Raw genomic sequence first — 22613 nt, forward strand, 5'->3', positions numbered from 1 at the left:
AAAAATTAACATTTTTATTGCGCCTCTCCAGTGGTCCTTCAAAGATAAACGCAATCTGATTGCTAGCAAAAGATGGACAACGCCAAAACGTGAACATTTGGTCACAAAACTCGAATCAGACCTCGTGCTGACTGATTAATGAGCTCAGCGTTCTGCACGCTAATAAGAAGTCCAAAACAGAAGGAATATAACTTATTTGGTCGAAATTGAGCCTGGGGAAACGCTAAATGGCCCTAATAGCTGCAGAATAAGAGGTTTGTCTCTGGTGAATCCAACGGCAGAAAGGCGGGAGGAAAGGATGAGAACGGGCTTAAGAGGTTTAGCAGCAAGCAGGTGAAAAAAAAAAAAAACGTCCTGACGGAGGTGAAAAAAAAGCTGCTTTTTCTCTACAGGGACACAGCATTAATATGAGCATCGGGGAAGGCGGGGGGGAAGAGCTGGCTGGGTGTCTGGCGTCCAATGCGGCAGTTTACATCATGCTGACAATCAGATAAATGATTCGGAAAATCCCAAACATGCACATGCACTTGTCACACTTTGCTTCCACATTTGGACGGTAAAACTTGCCAAAAATGTCGCCGTCATCATTTCAGTTTACAGCGACCGCAGTCATTAAAAACAGCTGCCATCAATCATGCGGCATAGGCCACACCCACTTCCTAATGCACCGGCACTGCAGAGCTTCACGCCCCACAGCGCAGACCTCACAGGGCCTGGAGACGCGCTGGCCACCTGATAACCACGCCAGTCGCCGCTGCCTGCCAAGATGGCCCCTGCGACATCGTCTCAGACTCGCCGGGGAGTCGTGCTCATTTAAAAAAGTCTCCAGTAGGGGTGAGCAACATTTTGGGGAATTCATTCTATCGGACGTCTCCGACAGCTTTGAGAGACTCAGCAATGTCATGGAGACCAATTGTGTCCACTTTCCGCCAGCTCTTTGCGGCGAGACGGCGACACTTGACAACGCTTGACCCACAAGAACACATGACTGAGCCCGAATAATAATCAAGACATCTTCACTCAAGTCTTGATGCTTCGATCTTGATATTCTCAAAGTATCGCGAACATCATGGAGACATCGAGGTGACTTCTCGGCAAATTGAAGAAGACTGCTCGCAGAACTGAGCTATTGAAATCATTTGCTGCCATGGATATTTGTCTTTGTCAACCATTGACTGCCACCGACGAGTATATACGTATATACAGTCCGCATCAAGTGGGAGGTGTGAAAGAGTGTCCTTGTTACTCCGTGAATATAAACTTTTTAAATAAACAGATCGCCATCCATGGCGGAGTTGCGTAATTTTGAATTTAAGATGAGCACAGTTTTCGTGTAGAGAGCGTAGATTAGGCAATGAGGCTTGTCCCGTCAATTCTCAGATAAATGCTTCCAAGTTGGAAGTCAGAAAGCTTCGGCAATTGACGCGAGGATATCTGTGGTAAAAACACAGCACGTGTAACGGTGCTAAGTAGAAAGTGTGTTGACGCATTTCATGGCGTGAAAGGTGAACATGGAAAAAAAAGCCACTGATGGTGAACTTAGACGGACCATTTCTTGACTGTAAATCAAATGATTCATGTCAGATTTGACAGTTTGGTGTCTATGTATATATTTGTATTTTCTGTATTTGTTTGTATTTGCTTTTATTTTTTGCTTGTTTCTCTCTGCTGTTGGCACTGTGAATGAGAATCTGTGCTCATTTGCATAATCAGGATAAATAAAGGTGAAATTAAAATGTTGAATTATTTCATTGCCCGCACGCGTTTGTATGTGTTTTTGCTCCATGTGCGGCAAAGTAGCAGTGGCTCGAATGGATATGATTACCAAGATACTCATTTCTGTTAGCCTATGGCGTTGCGCATCGTACGTTGACATTCCAAAATAAAATATGGTTAAGTTTAATATTTTGGTGTTGAATTATATAATGTGAAATTGTCTTTTACAGCAAACTTAAACTATGAGCGGAAAATAAACTTTGCTGCCCATTTGGAGAACGGTGCCAGTGAGTCTTCTTTGCATTCCCTTGCTCAAAAAAATCATCTACAGCGAGTAAATCGTAAAGACTCATTTGGCCGTGCGACGTAAATCCAACCTGTCAACGTTTGTGCCCGTATTGTGTAGCAGATCAACGCTAACATGAGATTAATGTCAGTGCTGTAACTCAGAATGACAACGCAACGCGGCGCGGCAACGGCGGCGGGACGCTACTCCGACTACAACTTATCAGTGGTTGGCAAATACTTCTCGCTCACACACACGGATGTCTCCGCAATAAGTCATGCGGACGTTTGCTGGTGTCTGCTGTCGACTTCCTGCCGTTAAAACGTTCAAATCACTTTGCCGGTGGCTGAGCTGCATCAGCACGCCCGCCGCTTAATTGCTTCCGCTTTTGCTTTCATCCAATCAAGGACACTTTGTCACCCGCACGGCGTTCACACGCGTTGGTGCGTGCGTGTGATATTTGATTAGCCAAAGCTTCCTATCTACGTAAAGGACGGCAGGCAGAGAGGATAAATAAGCGAGCGGGCGGGCAGCAAATCAAATCAAGCAACCAATCATGCCGGGGCCTCTCCGGCAAGTCTCTTCACCTCCCGCAGACGACTTTTAATCACGCCGCCGCCACGCGCACGAATATAAATAGAAGACAAACTGACTCACTGACTGCCAGGATGTGATGATAGCGATGATGACCATGGTGGCGGAGATCAAAACCTAAAGACGGGTTCTCAATTTTGGAGGTAACATAAAATAAAGAATAAAATAATAAAAAGACTCGTACCGTCACCCTTGCAACGAATGTTTTGCAACGTTAACCAGCGAGCCTGTTTAGGCTTTTGAGGGCTCCACATCGACTATATGGCACTGCAGGACTTTACGGGAAAATTTGGTGATCAAAGAAGAAGCGGTTTGCTACAGAGAGAGGACGTGGCTGAGGATAAAGTCACGAGAGGGGATATTTTGAGAGGCCGCTTCGGGTTCATTCTGTAGCAGGTACATTGCCCGTGTGCATTTTGGCAAGAGAGAATGCAAGCTTTTCAGTTTCAGCCACAGATATCAATCAAATTAGGAAATCGAGATCAATATTGTCAAAGCGCCCAAAGTGCGAATACTGTACGTATCGACAGTTTTTGTTTGGCTTGGCGATGGCCAGCCGGATCTCGCTATAGCTTCAAACCCAGAATTTTATTTTTGGCTGTATGCATTTGATTGTCTGTCTTAGGAAGATTGGGCCCCCTTTTTTTTTTTTTTTTTTACAATGAGCTGATAGTGACATGAAGGCGAGCTACTTAACAAGCTGATGATTTCAATCACGTCCATTTGAGCAGGATCCTCAAGCAGCAAGCAACAAGAGAGACTGAAGCAAACGTCTTTTATTGAATTGCTCCAAGCGGAGTCGGCAATTCCAGCATTTTTAGTTTTGTTTATTCATTGGCAGATTAGAGCGGCCCCGAAGCAATATTTGTTTGTTTTGCCATTTGTTGACCACACTCACCTACAACTTTAGACATGTTCTCGTCGGTTGACATTGACAGATAAACCTTACAAAAGACACAAAACAGGATCAGTTTGGTGGACGGCAGTTGCATCAAAGCGGAAGATGCAGTCACGTGCCTGTTCATGTTTGTATTTATGACTGCATTTAACAGTAAGCGTTCGCACTTCTATTGCAATAACGAAATTCAGCGTAGCGGCTGAATGGTGAGTTGTGTAATAAACTTAAGTCAAGGTACCACTCTACACGTTGTTTTTCCCCTCGGAGCTGTCTCACTAGCGTGAAGTTAGCGGTCAAACATCAAAGTTGTTGCCGTAACTTTGCCTGACACGGCACCAGCGGCGTGTTCAGGTAACGGCGGCGTCACGGCGCTTAAGCGAATTCGGCGGTGAAGTCGTGCGAGCGGGAATGAAGGCGCAAGGTCGCCGTGATGACAGCGCTCATCAGCAAATCTGTTCCGGCACCACGAGTACCGACGTCCACAACAACACCTCCGAGAAACCTGAGGCTGGCCGCGATGATGTCATCGCGCCGCCAGGGAAACACTCACAGTTCATGTTAATGCGTACGCCTCGCCGATTTAGTGAAACATGCAAATTAGCGACACATGCAAGCTCTTTGCTCGTGAAGATCAGTCAGCAAGAAACAAACCGAGCGGTCACATTTCCGTATTTTGTTGTCCAACTATGTTGGACGTCTTCCGTTTAATATGTACAACAAATTGAGAAAAACACTTTTTAAGTCAACATCAGGGACAGTTCAGAAGGTTGAACGAAGGTAACGTCGAGTACGCCTTTTTGGAATCATAATTTGGTTATTTAGTCCTCAACATACGTAATAACATTCATGCTCTTGTCAATTTTGTGTAAAACAAAGAGAGCATACGTTCTTTTTGCAACGATGAAAGAATTTTCTCAACAACAAACTGAACATCCATGATTTCATGAAAATGATATCGCGTGATTATTTTTCGTAGAGTTTGTGTCAAAAAAAAGTGAACTTACATATTTCTGTAACGCTTAAAGACAATTTTGAGTTTGCCAAAAAAAAACTTTGCATCCACTACATATACAGTGCATGCAATTTTGATCTCCGACAATACAAACCTGACAAGCCCACACTTTTTAGTAATCAATGAGAACGTCTCAGTCCTGTTTTATTCATGATCAGACAAAATTTAGTTTTCGACAAATCTAACATAGACATTGTCACCAACCCCAATATACATGAACATGTTGTTTATGTAATTGTACGCAAAATATTGCCATTTATGTTGGCATGGTTCGTTGCCGTCTATCTGCTACAGAAACACGAAGGAGACAAATTTAGAGTTGTCTTTTTTTGTCATGCTTAAATTTAATGTAAGAAACCGAAATCAGAATCATCATTAAAATGATTCCCAGACGAGGCCTGGTTGTCACAAGCAATTCTCGGGACAATTATTCATCCTGCTCCGTCGTCAGAAGGTCAGCGGGCGAGACTAAATGAGACACGTCCAGCTTCTCGTGTTACGCCAGATCAAGCGAATCACGCTAATTAGCAGATCTCCTTTCAAGCTACAGCTAGTAATGTGCCGTTAATGGCAAAAGCGCAAGACGGAGAAAGGGAAGATTTTTTTTTTGTCAGAAGGACAAATGACCCTTGACGAGGTTTTCAGATGCACTGCAGTGTCTCTGGAACCGCAAAGGATGATGGGATGCAGCTCACCTCTCAGTCGTCGTATTGATTTGACATGCGACCAACCACACTTTGTTTGTTGTTCACTTCCTGGAGGCGTATCACTACTTTTATCCAAACTCTACACCTCACTCTCTGTTTTCATTCATATTTTTTGATCACTACTGCGCATTTTCTTCACTTGAACTTGATGTCGTTGTCACAATCTCCATTTTCACTTGCTCGGTGTCCCATTACTTTTGCCCAGAGCGACTCCTTTCATCTCGGCCGGCGCCAACCTGTGGCGGGCATCCGCCCATTTGTTTCACTTACCAGCCGTCATGTCGGCTTGACCGGCTGATGAGAATGTTGTTGATGTCGCAGACGGGAGAGAAGCGAATGAGCGAAAAAGTCACACGTCGTTAAACGCGACCGCAGCTTTGGCGGGGAAACGCTTGCAAGGAAGAGATCAACATGGTTGCACAACTAAATCTCATTTCAGTCGCGATACATCCTCCACATTTGGCTGCAAACGCTGCAAGTGCCAAAGCATCAAATGTCTTCCAACCGAAATTACATTCGACTATATTAAAACAACAATGCGAAATGAAGACTACTAAACGATTCAATGTTTTCATTCACATTATTGCAGTGAAGCTGGAAGAGAATATACAATAAAACCTGCAAAAATGGATAAATAAAAAGGTTAAAAAATTGAAAAAAAAACAAAACACTGAGAAAACTAAAATTAAAAATGAAAATAAAAAGTGAAATTCATTAAATAGAAACATATTGAATAAAATCAAAAAAATAAATAAAAATCAGTCAAGTCAAAAAGATTGACAAAAATGCAGGCCCACTAGTTAAAGTATGGTATTGTGATGAATATTGCGTTTGTGGAATATGCGTTAAGCAGCAAAATCTACTCGTTGTCGGGAGGGCATTGTGCCACTTGCTGTCAACTCAAAATGACGTGAGAGTTGGTCTTAGATAATGACCATTCATGGCTCAGCTTCAGCAAACAGGTGAGCCGCGATGAACCCCGAGCAACCATGATGTCATTTTCAGTTAACAGAAGTGACAAAATGGCCGCCCCCTGAGACGGCATGCCGCGTAGCGCGTGCTGTGTTGTGCTTGTTGGCACCTGAATCTTAATGGGCCAGCTGAAGTTGGACAGGTAGATGTAGAAGGTGATGTTGGGATGCTGCTTGAAGTCAAACTTGTCGCACGAGAAGCTGTTTCGGTGCTCCTTGATGTTACTTCTGGCCGTGATGGACATCTCCTCGCCGGAGATGGTCCCCGCTAACACACACAAACATTTCAACTCAACAAAAATTGCTGTGGAACTTTTGAAAATTCAATTATACTCAATATTACTTTTACAGAGGATGAATGGTTTTGTTTTTGTTGCTGCAGTGTGTAGTGATGGGGTTTAAAAAAAAAAAAAACTCCCCATCTGTTCATGTCAGTGATGACATCACAATGCAAACAAGATGTCAAGTGGTCAGCGGTGAGCAAAATGTTCTTTGCCATCTCATGTTGTCGGGCGTTTCCGTGACTACCCGCCGCTTTAGCGACAAGTAGTAAAAATATTGAGGGATCTTACATCGGCTTCCTGACGCGTGATGTACGAGTGCGGCAATAAAAATGGTCAAATACAAAACAAATATGGCGCACACCCTCAATGCGCTGGCCGGCCTGGCGGGCGGTGTCAGGGCTCTTATCTTAATGAAAGCGGACATCTCGGGTTTCCTCACTCATTCCCAAATATTCACTTGACGATTTCCTGGCAGCACAAACCTTGCATGCACAAAATGGGCATTTCACTAATCTGAATCATTATGTTGAATACTAAGAATACTGTATATGAAAAATAGAAAGAATTTCAATTAAGATGAAACTACACATGCAAATAATGGTGTTTCCAATTTTAGGAATGTAAACAATTAGGATCAAATTGATGATATTTATTACAATTAAAATAATTAAAATATATATTTTTTATATTCCATAATCAAAATTAACATTAACGATAAAAAATGGGAAAATAATGAAATAAGAATCAATATGAAATCAAAGTTATCAAAATTATTTAATAAAACATTTGCAACACAATTGTAAAACAGAAAATAAAAATACGAACAATAAATTTAGATTAAAATAATGAAATTAAAATAATGGAAATTCTGATGATGGAAATGGATATACTTATATGTCGATCAATACATTTTTTAAAGAATTTTAAGAAGAAAAATAATTGAAAATAAGAAAAAACGTGGAAAATTCAACTCAAATAAAATTTAAATTATTAGAATAATAAAAATTGTGAACAAATTTAACAGTCTAAAAAAATCTAAGAAAAAAATAAGACATTAAAAATCAATTAATTTTGAAAAATCAAAATGAAATAAAACTAATTATTATTAAACTAATAGGATATTTCAATCATGTAAATAGACATTCGATTACAAAGAAATAAGCAAAATAATCAAAACTAGTTTAAATTAAAAATAAATAAAAAAACATCAAAAGGAAACGATTGCGACAAAGTAAAATGATATTCAGCAAGCCAGATAAATAGTGACAATAAATAAAAACGTTTTTGGTAAAGTGTAAAAAGAGCACCTGTGGAGCTTAAGGACCAAGTGATGTTCAGGTTGAAATTGTTGGAAGCGTTAATGGACATGTCCAAGTTCTTGGTGGCCTGAGGAAAACACACGCACACACTTATCATGCACGCACGCACGCACGCACGCACGCATGACTTTGGGTGTGCGCGTACCTGTTCGGGCGTGGCCATAAAGTTGATGGCGGTGTAGTGTCGGTCATCTTCCTGCAGCAAGCTGAAGGTGAACTGGTAGTCGATCAACAGGTTGTCTGCACAACAGGCCCACAAAGAGAGCAACCCGTTTAGTCGGCAACCGGGCTCTCGAGCCCTCTCAACGCCATTGCGCATCATGAGCTACTGCAAACACCAACAAGATCCAAATGTCATGAGAACCACCTCAGACAATTTATGTTTCAATCTTCTACAACCCGTCTAGGCAGCAAGTGATCGTGCCCTCTGAGTTGTGTTCGATATTATGACGACATGTTGAGAAGACACAACATCTCAAAACATGCACTGTTTTGTCTCTGTGACCCATTAAGGCAGCAAGCTGACCATCTTGTACCATTTTGAGACGATGTTTATTTGGACAAGACCTCTGAACAAGTACTACACCGTCTTCAGCAAACCACTGAAGCAACGACCATATCAGGCTCCCCAAATTCTAATGTCTGTTCTAACATGACATATTATGCTGCTAGTGCATATTTTGAGGAAAGCTTCTGCATCTCATTTAATATATTTTATCCTCCGAATTCAATTGTTTTTAACAATCCAATTTTTATTCCAAAAAGAAAAAGTTGAAGTGCTTTTGTATCTTCCGCAGCCCATTTAGGCAGCAGCTTGAACCTCGTGTTCCTGCTGAATTCCTTTTTCTTGTTATGCTCCTTTGTTTTGTTTTTTATTTTTTCAAAAATTCAGAACAATCACCTTAGAAAATGCACTATTAAGTCTTCTTCAAGCCGTTTAGGCAACGACCGTCACTGAGATGTTTAAAGTCCCATTTCAGGGCGTGGACATGTTCCGCACTCCATTAGTGAGCAATATCAAAGACAATGTCCCAGCATGCCTCTTGTGCCCGGTCGCCGTCGGGCCTCGTTTGTTTATCCCGCAAGGATCGTTAACGGAAATTTTAGCAGCAAAGTTTGTGTGTTTGTCACCTGCGTGTATGCCAAACACACAACAACAAAAACACGTGTCCCCGCTCGTGTTGAATTTCACGGCTGTTAGCAACAAGCGCGTCGGCAGAGTTTAAAAGTTCATCTCTGCTAATTGCAATTCCCCGCAGAGACAGGCCACCCACTCACCCGCTCGCGCATGCCCGTCGAGGCGGCGTCACGCGTGGTGTCACAGAAAGTATCAAGCATCGCCACCAGACGTGGCTCGGGTTCGCAGATGTGCGATGCCATTTGCATAAACGTGAGCGTGTGGAGGCGCCCGACGAGTGCGACGTTTGAACGGGATACGCAAATCCAAAGCAGGTGTGAACTCAGCTTGTCACGAAGTGGAAGCTAACAAACTTCCCAACATGCAATCAGCTCCTCTCCCTTCTTAACTCACTAGCCAACCATCCCAACCACCAACTTACTGACAGACTGATTCTCATACAGTGTCTACCCACGTATTTAAGCAACTAACTAACCAACTAACTAACTAACTAACTAACTAACTAACTAACTACTTTAGTCAGAAATCAACCAAGCATCCATCTTCATTTCCTACCTGACCAATCAACCATTTACCTACTTACCAACAGTACCTACCAAAACAAGTACCTAACCAACTAACACTCTGTCTGACGAAAACTAACCAAACAACCAACCAAATAATAACTGCAGACTAAACTAACCAAGCAACCAAGTGACCAACTCATGAAGTGACTGACTGAACTAAACAATGAACCAACCAATTATATGACTGATTAAACCAACCGATATCGCGTACGTACTCCACTAACCAAGTAATTGACCAACTAATGGATCGACTGACTAGCAAACCAAATAATTAACCAACGAACTAGCTGACTGATTGAGTGACTAACCAAATCACTAACCAAACTGCAATCAAAAGAGGAACAAACACCTCTTGCCTGATTTTACCGGTCATCATTTCTATTTGAACAAAAACATTGATTTTTTAAAAAAAAAAAATTTTATTGTCTAGCTGCAAACATGAGAGTGAGCAAGCAAGCCCATCTCTCGTGTGCGTTTGGTCCTTGCTCAAACAACATGATGTGGTATTAATGGAGACGCAGCGTGTGGCCGACGCACAACATGTTAAGAGAACTTCAAACATGTCGACACGCTTTGGCCGCCGCCATCTGCCAACTTTGTTGACTGAGGTGGCGCGCGGCCAAGCGGCCTCACCACGGCAACGCCACTCACGCCACTCAGTCGTCACTTGACATTTAACACAAGATTAAAAAAATAAAAAAATAAATTAAAAAAAATAAAAATAAAATACACACACACACACAAACGTTCCATCCATTTTCCTGGTGTAACTTTCGTGATCCCCAAAAAAAAAAAAAAAAAAAATGCGAAAGAACTTCCTGCCTTCCTCTCTTTTTGTGAGCGCTTTTTTTTTAAGTGCATTTTAACTCAAAACCTTTTTAACTGTCGCCGCCGCTGGCGAACGGATTGGGTTGGCCTGAAAAAAAAAAAAAAATGATTGAAGGACGACTGATGTGCAAGCAATCACTTCTACAATAACGTTGGGATTATTTTAAATATATACACATCCTGCGTTTGTATTTGGAGGGGGAGTTTGTACCAGTTTTTCTCACCACTCGATTTGTCAAAAAAAATTTAAACGAAACAATGAATATTGTAACAACGTACATCCAGATGTTTGGATTTATTTTTTTATTTTTTTTTTTTGCTGTTACAACTTTAAGCATGCTCAATGTGTAAGCAAGCCTTCATTTCATTTTACACAACCAGGACATTATTCAACATTATTGAAAGAAGTAGTTTGTATTTTTCCAGGTGCTGTTCTTCTTTTAACGTACTTCTCTCTCTACAGCCGACATTCTCAGACGAAAAGTGTTTGGGACGTAACCTGAGCACAATTCTCGTCCCACGTTCTCCTTCTTTCTCTCTCAGTCATCACTTTTTCTTTTTCTTTTTTTACATACAGATCTCATATTTGACTTGACATTATTTCCTATGGGAATGTTTGCTTTGGAAATGGGGCAACTTGGAAGTCATGGCTGCAATTTTAGCTCGAGTTTAGGCTAATGCTTTTAGCGTATGCGTGTGTGTGTCTGTGTGCGTATGTGCGTGCGTGTGTATGCGTGTGTGTGTGTGTGTGTGCACACATGTGCGGTGGCTTTACTTACAATAGCAGGTTCCTCGGAGAGGGTTTCCAAGGTAACGGTTTTCAGAGTCACATCTGGAGAGACACACACCAAGGAAACAGTGCAAAGGTTATTAGCATTCCACATATGGTGTGTGTGTGTGTGTGTGTGTGTGTGCGTCTGTGTGCGTGTGTAGGTGTGTTTGCATACGCGTGTGCATAAGTGTGCGTATGTGTGTGCGATCCGCCGGCTTCAGGTTGGCCTTCTCCAAGCTCCTCATGACAAGATTCCCCTCGACAACCTCACTAACTACCCACGACATGCGCGGACACACGCACACACGCACACACACACATGCATATATTACAGAAGTGATGCACAGAATGCCATTCAGTCCAAAGTCTTCGAGCAGAATTAGCTAAACAGAAAAGAGAACGTTGTTTGTTCAAATAAAATAATACAAAGATCAGAACAATTTGGCATCAATTAAGGAGGACCACAAGGATCAGTTTGTGAACCCCAACTGTTTGTTGTTTTATTAATGACTGCGGAAATTCTCTTATTTACCAATGACACAGAATGGTTTTATTTTGCATCCAATATTCCACAAGTCTTTTCATAGGAGTTGGCAAAAGTTCAAAAGTGGCATGCTATGTATTAAGAGACTGTGACTCAATCTCAAAACGCCACATTTTAATAAACGAATGAAGAATGATGTGTCACAAAAAAATTAATGGGACAATAATTCAGTCATTTTAGCAATCATGATTTGATGAATATCTAACCTTGAAGTCACGTACTCCAAATGATTCAAAACAAAACTAGTGAAAGCCATCACGGTGTTACATTAAAGTCAAACTTACGTGAAACAAATATGCAATGTTTCTATTAAATAACGTAATGATGGAAGAGAAATGGCCCTCGAACGCAAAAGATGATGCTGTTTTGTTTGACGCTGATTACTTGGCATTTGGTTGTGTAAGCACCAAAAAAGTCGCTTCTGTCCTTGATGTAAGGAGAAGGAGAAGATCAGTCGAGGATGTAGAGGACACTCGGAGGAGGCCGGCATTCCTCTCAAGATGCACACACACACACACACACACACACACACACCCCCGCACGCGCACAAAAAAAAAAAAAAAAAAATCAAATAAGTATCGCAATCACTGCTTGGACAATTTGTCCCATCGACTGATTGTGATGAACGACCCGCAGCCTCTCGTCACTGGCTCTAATTTGACTTCTTATCATCTCAAATATGACTTCCTCTTCAAGTCACGTTGACGAGATCCAAAAGCGCCTTTACTCACTTACACGACATCTGGAAACTATTTGCTAGCCTCCATTTTTCCCACACAGTCAATACGCTACATGTTTTTATTGTCAAGATGTTTGTAGAGTTTTCATAACAATTTTTTTCCATCTTACCAATTTGTTTATGTGTGTGCGTGTGTGTGTGTGTGTGTGTGTGTTGACTTTTGAGGGAATAAAGGACTTAATCCATTTCAGAATAAGGCTGTAATATGAAAAAATGTTGGAAGGTGAAGCACTGTCGCTAGTTTTCGTGTATGAGCACATTTGATCACAACGACTGATTACTTTAATAATCAATTTTTTTAATTTAGATTAATCGGATGAAAAAAATTTTTTTTTAAATTTCCATTCCTTTCTTGAGAAACAGGACATTATTTCCAATTTGTCTCAGCTCACATTTGCAAACACAACGTTGGAAAAGCGAGCCCATCTCTGACATAGATGGAAAACGATTAATCTGCGTAATTCATATTCCACAAAAGACGTATTTATTTCGACGAGTAGGCCAATATACCGTAGAACAGGTGATTCCAAATTACCCTCCCCGGTTCCCCTTAAAGAAAAGGAAGGAAAAAAAGAGATTAGAATCAAAAAGTGATATATTTTTTTGGGGTGAGAAAAAAAAGGCCAAGACTAAACTGTCTCACTGTATATGTCCATGTAGCGTGACCGCTAGAGTATGACACAGCGAATAAGACTTAGACGACATGCGTGAAGGGGGACGGAGCGGTGGTCCCTCTCAGGGGGGCACTTGGGCAGCGGACAAATATAAGCGGCTTACGGAGGCCTAATGGGGGAGCAAGATAAAAGCCAATCGGGATGGCGCTTAAAAATGAGACTCAGGGGTCAGAGGTCGCCATGCTTGGAATCCTGGTAGTGGAGATAAGCGCCGGGCGCAAGCGTGCATAATAACACACCCGGATTGGAAAAAGGAGGAAGATATCGAAAGGAACCTTGGAAAAGTCACTTGGAATAACTCCTTTTTTTTTTCCTGACTCACTCGAGATGACTTTGTACACTCGCACACACCTGCGGGCACACACCTGCAGTCACTCGGGGGTCAGAACACGCACCTCTATGCTGAGCAGCAAATGAATAACAAACAGTACGTCATCTTGAGCCAATGAATGAACAGCAACAAAGCGAAAACATTCAGCCAGTTCACGTGATCGTTTGGGAGAAGAAATTCTGTGTGTGCGTGGGCGTGTGCGAGTGCACGTATGGTACCATTACATCATCGCATGGTAACTGTGGAGGACATTTTTTTTTTTTTGTCACTTGTGATCATCTTTTGTCCACCAATCAACACACAGATCTTCATTCTAACTTTTCGCAGTGGTAATGAGAGGAAAAGGTCAAATCAAATATAAACAAGTAAATATATAACGTAAACAGTAATCCCCAGTAAAGTTATTTATGTATTTATTTTTTTATACAGTGTGAAACCATTCAGTTCTGGCTCATATCTATCTTTGTTGTAATTACACTGTTATACACTAGATGGCGGCACACTATTTTGTTTGACAATGTAAATTTCAAAGACAAAAGTAAAAAGAATTTCAGCTCAGCCTAGTTTTTGCAGAAGATTGTTGAACGTCAACTCGTCAATCCTGCTTTTTACACCTACATAAAGAAACGGCTGGAGGTCCATTTCATGATGTCATCTCTGGGCATCGTTACTGAGGAATAAGTTTGAATAGGTCTGTTAGTTTGAGAGACCTATCAACGATCACAACACTACCAATTATTCTCAGCAGGTTTTTCAAAGGGTACGCATGGAAAAGGGTCTTGGGCTAAAAAGTACATAATTAAATTGTCAAAATCGATGAGATTGACGATTTATACGACAAATGCCGAGGATGGTCATAGTTGGATGTTAGGACGATAAATCCATTCATCGTGTTGTTCCTTGAAATGACTCCCTTTCATTTTGCGTTTTTGTCCCTTACAACTAAAGACGGGCCTCGTTGTAACCATGACAACATTTTGCTACCCTGTACACAAAGTAGCATACAAAGTACACAACAACACACGCACGCTGTAAAACGAGCACATCCAAAGAATGATCGGCATCAACGTTGCAAAGATATATGGCTTCTGATGTCTCATCACATTTTCATTTTCTCTTGGCTCAACACGCACGCATGCACACATACACACACACAAACACACCCCCACACACACGAGCACCCCCACGCGCACACACACACCAGTGAAATGGTGGCCTCTGCTACTGGATTTATGGATGCAGCACTTTGCCGTGTGTGCGTGCGTGTGTGTGTGTTGTACAGGTCTGCCAAGCCATTTAGGATATTATAGTGCTGCAGCGTTCCAAACTGGCCCAGTCAGGGAAAACGTGCACGCACACGAGCACGCACGCACACACACACACACACACACACACACAACGACAGAAACATATCGCTTACCAACACGAGCATCTGCACTTTGTACTAAACATTGACTCGGGACAGCAATTGGAAGGCAGTTTTTGTTTTTCTCCTGTATGTAAATCAGTCACGTCAGGAAACAAGTCATCCCATCCACTGGTGAGCGGTTGTAAATGTCATTTTAAAAAATGCGAGACAACGATTATTTTCGAGTCTTGAGGGCTGGTCATACAATTTCTATCTGTGCTCGCCCGACCGTGATTCAGTTCAAAGTTGTGTTTAGAGGCCATTATTTGAAGTGCAGACTTGCGCAATTCTTTCCTAAAGTGACGGATGTCTGCGATAAATGTCTCCCTGTGATCTTGCACATGCGGTATGTTTTTTTTTTTTTTCTGTCCAGCCCTGACAAACCTCTGGCCAATTTATTTTGATACTTTATCTAAAGTTCTTTCCTTGCTTGTAACCATGTCATCACAGGTTGGAGGTTTTGGTCACCCAGAAGATTATTCTCGATATTCAGTTATGGAATTGTAAATTATAGGTTTTACTTCGGTCACTGCTGAACGTCATCTTCTAAACTGGATAAATCTACGAATACGCCTTCACATATTCAATGGATCAATGATGGAAAAAAATCAGATATTCAATAAGCGGAAGTCTGACCAAGTTCTTTAATAAGTGGCAACCTTTTTTATAGCAAGAACCCATTCTCATTATTTTTATTTACCTTTTTTATTTACTTATTTTTCAATTTTCTTCAGTTATTTTACTTTGTTATTGTTGGGGAAAAACTCAAAACCAGTGCATACCAGTGCTGTAATTCTCTAATTGTGCACACTTTTTCTAGCTATTCACTGATAATATATATATATATATATATATATATATATATATATATATATTTATATATATAATTATTTTTTTAAAAAAAAGATTATTTTAGGGCTGCGGTTGCTGAATACATTTTCGTATCAATTATGCTGCCGATTATCCCATGGAGTAATACAATGAAAATTGGACTTTTTGCATGACTGAGTTCACCGCCAACCTTTTCAAGGCATTGGGAAAGATTTTTCAAGACCCGCAGAATAGTGTGCCCTATGATTATACATACATTAGCCTTTCATCTCCATTGACTAGAGATTTTTTTTTCTTCTGACTTTTTGGCCTTTGTGACATCTGTTGATGAAGATATTCATTTTTTTAAATGGCGGTCTTTCTATTAATCTTTTATTCGTTGTTTCTAAGGAGGGAGGGAGACTAGCCAAGTAAAAATGTCATTGTTCGGTGCCACTGTTGTGTTACAACTGCGCAGACGCCAACTCAACATCTTGAATCAAGAATTGGAATGCATTCCATGAAAAGTGCTTTTTACTAGCAGACATTTTGTATGCCATTCATTTGGCCACTGGTCGCTTTTGTTGTCAGTTTTATGTTAAATGTATAATTTAGAAATCAATTGACAGAAAGAATAGAATGATTATTTCATTCAATTTTCAGGGAAAATACAACGTTATTAGGATATGAAATCACGTCCATGACGCACAACTTTTCAATGTTGCTTGGGTGTTGGCTACTCACAGCTGGCATTGATCTCCTTTGATGCCCTTGGTGGTGCAGAAGCACTTGCCCGTGTTGACGTGGCACATGTCGGCGTGGCTGTTACACTTGCAAGCTATACTCGCGCACATACGCACACAAACAAACAAGCACACACACACACACACGTGCTCAAGTAAATTTTTCACCAATGGGTGACATTAAACACACCAAATATTGAGTTTTCATCCTTCGGTGTTGGCGGGGTAACATTTGATGAGTGGCAATAAAATGAAAGTCTCCTGTCTAGCTTGTATAAGCTCAAAAAAAGTCAAACGTGCGACATTATCAGAAACCACTTTTGAAGTCAACACACGTGCTACAAGTGAAGTTTGTGACAAAAAGGTTGTGAAACAGGAATGGCCAAATGTGTATTTTCACCTTGAATTCGCCTCATTGCTTGGCTCAAAGCACAGCAAATCCTGCTTGTTGCCAAGACGCCACAACAACAGAAAATATCTTCCTGGGATGCTGCTGCCTTTTGTTTGGATTGTCGACTCCGGGCTCGGATCTGTGTCCAATCAGCGTAATCGTTTTGTTCAATACGAGCGCGGCAGGAAGCGAGCGGATGATTTACACGCCGCTTGTTGAGACACATAATCCATCCTGCACGGCTCACCTTACGGATGTGCCGTCCCGCTTACTTACAAAGAAACATGGCAGCTCGTTATGTTTGAGTCGCAAGGACTGAAATGATATTGAAAAAAGAGATAAAAAATAAAGAATACATTCGGTGCGGCACTGCGCCGCTGTGGGGTGTTCACGGCCAATTCCATTCATGGCCTATCAAAGCAGCTGCTTTCGTTCTTCTTTAATGCGGTGCACTCGTCGCACTTGAGAGTCTTGGCATGGTGGAAGTACGTCTGCGACTTGAAGTGGCCACTTGGAGACCACCACACACGCCCAGTGGGACCATTTAAACAAAATTAAGACAATGATTCAGAGGATTTGATGCCCACTGATTACATATCATCCTTTCTTAAGATAATGGTCTTAAATATGTCCAGCATTAAGATTCTTAAGCTTCCTCCGGGACCCTTCACAGACCGAGAGGCGTGACTGTGCAGCAAACGTGGTGGAAACACAGACAGTTCGCTGGCCTCTTTCAAGCTCCTGAGCACTGTTACCACTTAAAAAAAAAAAAAAGAAAGCAAGCACACGTTTTTGGCATTTCCATCATTCTCCTTGATACAACACACACTGGCAACTTTGTCCTTCGCTATATCGCCCACCTGCCATTATACATTATGTGCCAAAGGACTGACTGGCAACCGGGCCGGGTGTCGTCTGCCTATTGACCAAAGTCAGAGGAACGAGGCTGGCTGCGGCCCGCACTCCACCCCTAACAGCGTAACCATCCCGTCTCCGATGCGACTTTTGTGTCCAAATCACTCTCACAGGTCGAGACCCGAAAGATCCAAATACAAGCCGGGCAACCTGACGCTCGGTGAAGCTAACACTCCGCACGACCCTGAACAAGATAAGTGCTACACTCAACATAAAACGGTGGAGCGATGTCAGAGCCTGAGCAAAACCGCTCTCCTCACTTATTTGTATTCATGTTGCACTCTCCTTGTTGTTTGTTCCTCCTGGTTCTAAGGCAGCCGCTAATAAAACTGCGGTGAACTCGGGTCAAGGCCACGCTGAGGATGAGAAACAAACAAGGAGGGAGAGTAAGGGGAAAAAAAAAACTTCATTTCTCCATTTTTTTTGTTGAAAAAAAAACGGGCGAGCCCAGCGTGCAGCACAACAGGCGGCCGCCTTGAAAGGTCACAAGGTTGCGAGTACGTGACGGTCCACGGGCCGTCCCGCATCAGATCCGCGGCACCTGCAGACCCCATTGCGTTCGACAAAGGCCGAGAATCCGACCGCCAGGTGGGTCCATAACAAAGGGGCGAAAGGACACACAGTCTCGACAAGTGCGGATACTTTAGGAAAAGAAAAAAAGTTGAAGAACTTTTCCAACTCCTTTACGTGAGTAACGGCAATAAAATACAGTACAGTCTGAGAAATAAAGGGTAGGCTGATTATGTATGAAAAGTGGAAAATAAGTTTTAATCTGTTACTGTGGTGCGGAGGCATATTGAATAAGAAAAATAAAATAAATTCGGTGTCACATAATGTGACAAATTTGAAATTTTGATGTGATTAGTTACACATTTTCAAGTCTTAATTTTTTCATCTTTATCTTTTTTTTTCAGTTTTATGGAAAAGCAGCGGACTTCACGTTGTTTTCGGAGTAAAAAAAAAGGACTCTGCCAACGTCAAACTTTTTTTGTTCTGGTGTGAGAGCGAACTTTGTCGTGTTGCGCTTTAACTTTGGCACTCGATTGGTCCCGTGACAAAGCCTGCAAGCCAAAGCATCTTTTAAGATCTTTCCCGAATAAAGAAAAATAAAGTTACATTGTGATATTTAAATAAGAAATCAAATCAAAGAAAATGTAAAGAAATAAAGTGTTTCCTTCCTCTAGGAGATGCTGTGTATTTAGTAAAAGCACAAAACGATCGACTCCAATGTTGTATTTCATTCAGCCACAACACAAACACACATTGGAGGGATTTGAGTCCCATGCGGGCAAGACGAAGACGGATGGACTGAACACACGACAACAAACGAGTCGGACTGAGTACACAAAAACAACAATGTGGATCTCTTTGCAAAATGAAAAAAATGGGGCTGATTCGGACATCAACAATTTTTCATGCCACTCGTGTCCCGGAGGACAGAACAATTTTTCACTTCACTGCCTCACAGTGATGTGTGGTTATAAACGGAACTGAAAAGCCTCTGGCCACTTTATTAAGTATGGCCAACGTCCGAAAATGCACTTTTTTGATTGAAATATTGCACACAAACACACTCGCACCCACACACACACGCATGCTCCGATTGATCGTGACCATCAGTGGCTCCACCTTCCGCTGACTCGTGGGTTTTGCGTGATGGGTCAGAATCACTTTAAAAGCGCTCAGTAAAACATAGCATGAAAATATACTTTGATGTATTTTGATATTTTTAATTTTTTTTTTAACATCCCATGGTGAAAGCAAGATCTTGTTATGGCAACCAATCATCACCATTATCCAGTTAGCTATCCAGATTTCCGCCGGTACCGCATCTCATTCTAAACTCTTGACTTGTGTAGGCTCTGATCCAGACGAATCGGCTCCCAATGAGGAACGCTGCCTGAATAATCCAAAGCATAAAGGTTCTGATGTCATAGGCTTCAAAGGATTTCAAGGCCGTGGATTCCCGACAGCGGAAGTTGCGTTTCTGAATGATCCGAAGCTCGCAGAAGGTTTTTCCTTTCCATACAAAGGCTGTGGGTTCTGTGTCTGAAGAATCCAAGGAAAATAGTGTCAGCTGTGTTCGCAAGTTTCTGCAGGTTGTATACCCAGAGACTCAACGTTCTGCTTTCAAAGTATATCGTACGTTCGATTTCCAAAGAGTGCTTTCGGTTTTCGAAATGGTCCGAGACGGGAGGTTTTATTTCCATTGGTTAATGGTTCTGTTACCAAAGGATTTACTCCCTGCAGATTTTGTTTCCAAACGAGATTCGAAGGTTCCAGTTCCAAAGCATCCAAAGGCAGTTTCCGAATGATCCAAAAGTTGCAGCGGGTTGTGTTTCTCGTCAAGCAAACATTGTGAATAGTTTCTCCGAAGGCTCCGTGGGCTGCAATCTTTGGTTGTGATGGACTGAAATGCTGAAATTCTGATTTGGATGAATCCGGATCCAGAGGCTTAATGTTGGAATTCCAAAGAATCCAAAGGCCTTTTTGCTAAAACTGGCGTGTTAATTGCCTTCTGCGTTCTGCCATCTGTTGTCTCGTCTGAACTTTCAAACCTCCTGTCGTTTTCGTCAGTCTTGTGTTGGTGTTGATTGTGGCTATTCATTTTTGATTTAGGTGGCATAATGGCAGCTCCTTTGATTCGAGGAGTGTTTTACAGTTTGGGTACAACATCTCCATAATCATTCAAAAAAGAAATGTAGCTGTGTGATGAAGAGCAGTACTTGGAGCTTTATCATCATCATTAAGGGGACATCTGGGCCTCCTTTTGCTTCACCGAAAACATTTCACAGAGAAATCAAACTTTTGGGCTCCGGGGACCCATTCCATGGCACAAGGTCCCCTCCTACCCCGAACGCCAATCAAACTCAATGTGACCCTCAAGAGGCCGTCAGTTTTTAAAAAGTTATTTTTCTTCTCGGCTAGGTTTACTTACTCGTTTAAGAAATCTTGCCCACTCAAGTGATCCTAATCCTTTTGCAGACAGTTAATTGTTTGGAACAGTAATTGTGGTGTTATGCCATGACAACGGGGTGGCGAAATACCAAAAATGGTTGAGAAATCGCTCCTAAAACTGCTGAAGAAGAAGACAAGCAAATGAGCATGTTTCTTTCTTACTGCAAACGGATGATTTTGCGCGTTTCCCAACAGGTAAATATTTTTTAACCATGGCGAACATTACACATTCTGTTTTGTCTGTCAGCGATGTCTCGTAAAGTAAGCTCGTATTCAAGAAGAAAAACAAAAGTAAGGGAGAACAATTAAATGTTTGAGCCACTCGCTTGAGCGCTACTGGTGGTAGAAATCAGAATGTCACCACGTCGGCCTCAATTTGAGCCAGAAAATGATAATTTTTTGCAAATCGTTTTGTCAACATACAAGCTGGTTGAGAAGGTTGTGTTCTGTTACGCAACAATCCTGTTGTGTGACATGTCTGTTGAAAGGCGAGAGGAAGAATGCCACCACATTTCCTTCCCGTCCAGTTAAGACAAGGTGACGGGCGGGACGTGACTGCTGACGAGCTTCCTTCATCATCTGCCAAACAAAGGTGAAGCGCCTCAATTCTCCGCTATCCGCCCTCCATCACTCGCATCCCTTTCCTTCACCGCCAACGTTACCCTGGCGCCCCCGCGTCTCGCTCGCGGCCGTCCAATCGGAGGTCGGCGGCTCCGCTTCGCTGTCAGACGTCGCGCCATCACTCAGAGCGTTAATCAGCGTTTGAGCCAAGGTAAACGTTGCCATGATGGAACAGGAGGGAAATAAAAGAGCAAGCAGCTGTTGTCGACTGATGGTGAAAGGAAGAAGGGAAAGGAATGAAAGAACAGGACAGTTAAGAAAAGAAAAAAAAAAAGCAAAGAAAAGGGAATAGACGAGAAAATAAATGGATGGCGAAAAAAAAGGAAAAGAAGGGCAATAGGGAAAGAAAAAGGGGAAATAAAGGTTTGGGGGATAGGGAGAGGGAAAAGTAAGAAAGGGACAGAAAAAAAGCAAAGACAAGACAGGGAAGAAAATGAAAGAATAAGGCAGCGGTGTCAAACGCTGGTCCTCGAGTGCCGCTTTCCTGCTTGAGGACCAGAGTATGACACCCAAAGAATAAGGAAATGAAAAGGTGATAGGGAGAAAAAGAAAAAAGGAGAAACACATATGGAAAGAAAGACAGGACATGAAAACAAAAGAGCAAGAATCTTTTCTTGTTCTTTGAGAAGAGAAAAGACAGGACAGGACAAGAAAGGAGAGAGAGAGAGACTAGTGGAAAACAGATATGGTATAGAAAAGGAAATGGGAAAAGGTAGAAAAGTACAAATGAGGCAATAAGAAAACGAAAAAAGAAGCAAAAAGATGACAAAAGAGGAAGACAAAAGTGCAGCACTTTTTACCCCAAAGAGCCGCTTTGTGCAAAATGAATAAAACACAAGTAAAAACAATAAATAATACAAACGTAACAAGATGACGGGAAGCAAAGAGTCATCCGCCACAGATGTCACTAGCGAGTTAAATTAAAGATCACTGATGTAAACGAAGGCGCTCAAGTTTTAATCTTGCGGGAAACGCCGGACACCCAAGTGCGTCCACGAGGCCCCGTTTTGGCACGCCCCAAAAATCAGGAAAACTCAAATGCTGGAAAAAAAACTAACGCTAAATCTCCGCAACTGAGGACGACATGGCTATCAATATTTGCGCATTTGCAGCAACTATCGGGCGCTTCATGTATTTTGAAACAAATCTTTGAATTGATGGTACGGACGCTGCGGGTATGAAAAGGAGTTGGTCGGGCTTACCGCTGCACTTCCCTCCGTTGGTGGGGTCACCATAGTAACCGGCCACGCAGTTCTGGCACTGTGTCCCGGCCGTCAGGTTTCCGCAGCGCTCGCAAGTGCTAGCGTTCACGCACCTGCTGTGTCCGTTACACTGACAAGCTACAGGACGCAAACACATGCTTGGTCAGATCCTTGTTCCGGCTCTGG

The 22613-nt window shown here is 42.1% G+C and overlaps 1 protein-coding gene across 12 annotated transcripts in view; it reads right to left on the bottom strand.

The window, feature by feature from the left end:
* atrnl1a (attractin like 1a) overlaps positions 1-22613 on the bottom strand; it is an 88223-nt gene that overhangs the window by 36806 nt on the left and 28804 nt on the right. For 7 of the 12 annotated variants that reach the window (XM_088305261.1, XM_088305260.1, XM_088305256.1 and 4 more), the window contains 6 exons: positions 22428-22565; positions 16342-16435; positions 11099-11151; positions 7933-8027; positions 7776-7854; positions 6295-6452 (listed from right to left, as the gene is read on the bottom strand). In XM_088305261.1, the coding sequence (XP_088161387.1) occupies positions 6295-6452; positions 7776-7854; positions 7933-8027; positions 11099-11151; positions 16342-16435; positions 22428-22565 (617 nt within the window). Of the gene's footprint in view, positions 1-3494; positions 3541-6294; positions 6453-7775; positions 7855-7932; positions 8028-11098; positions 11152-16341; positions 16436-22427; positions 22566-22613 lie in introns of those variants that run through there. The other 5 variants (XR_015845116.1, XR_015845117.1, XR_015845118.1 and 2 more) reach the window with 2 other exon arrangements.

The sequence above is a fragment of the Idiotropiscis lumnitzeri genome, chromosome 9 (assembly GCF_059441095.1).
Source record: "Idiotropiscis lumnitzeri isolate Australia: NSW breed Sydney's pygmy pipehorse chromosome 9, RoL_Ilum_1.0, whole genome shotgun sequence".
Lineage (NCBI taxonomy): Eukaryota > Metazoa > Chordata > Actinopteri > Syngnathiformes > Syngnathidae > Idiotropiscis > Idiotropiscis lumnitzeri.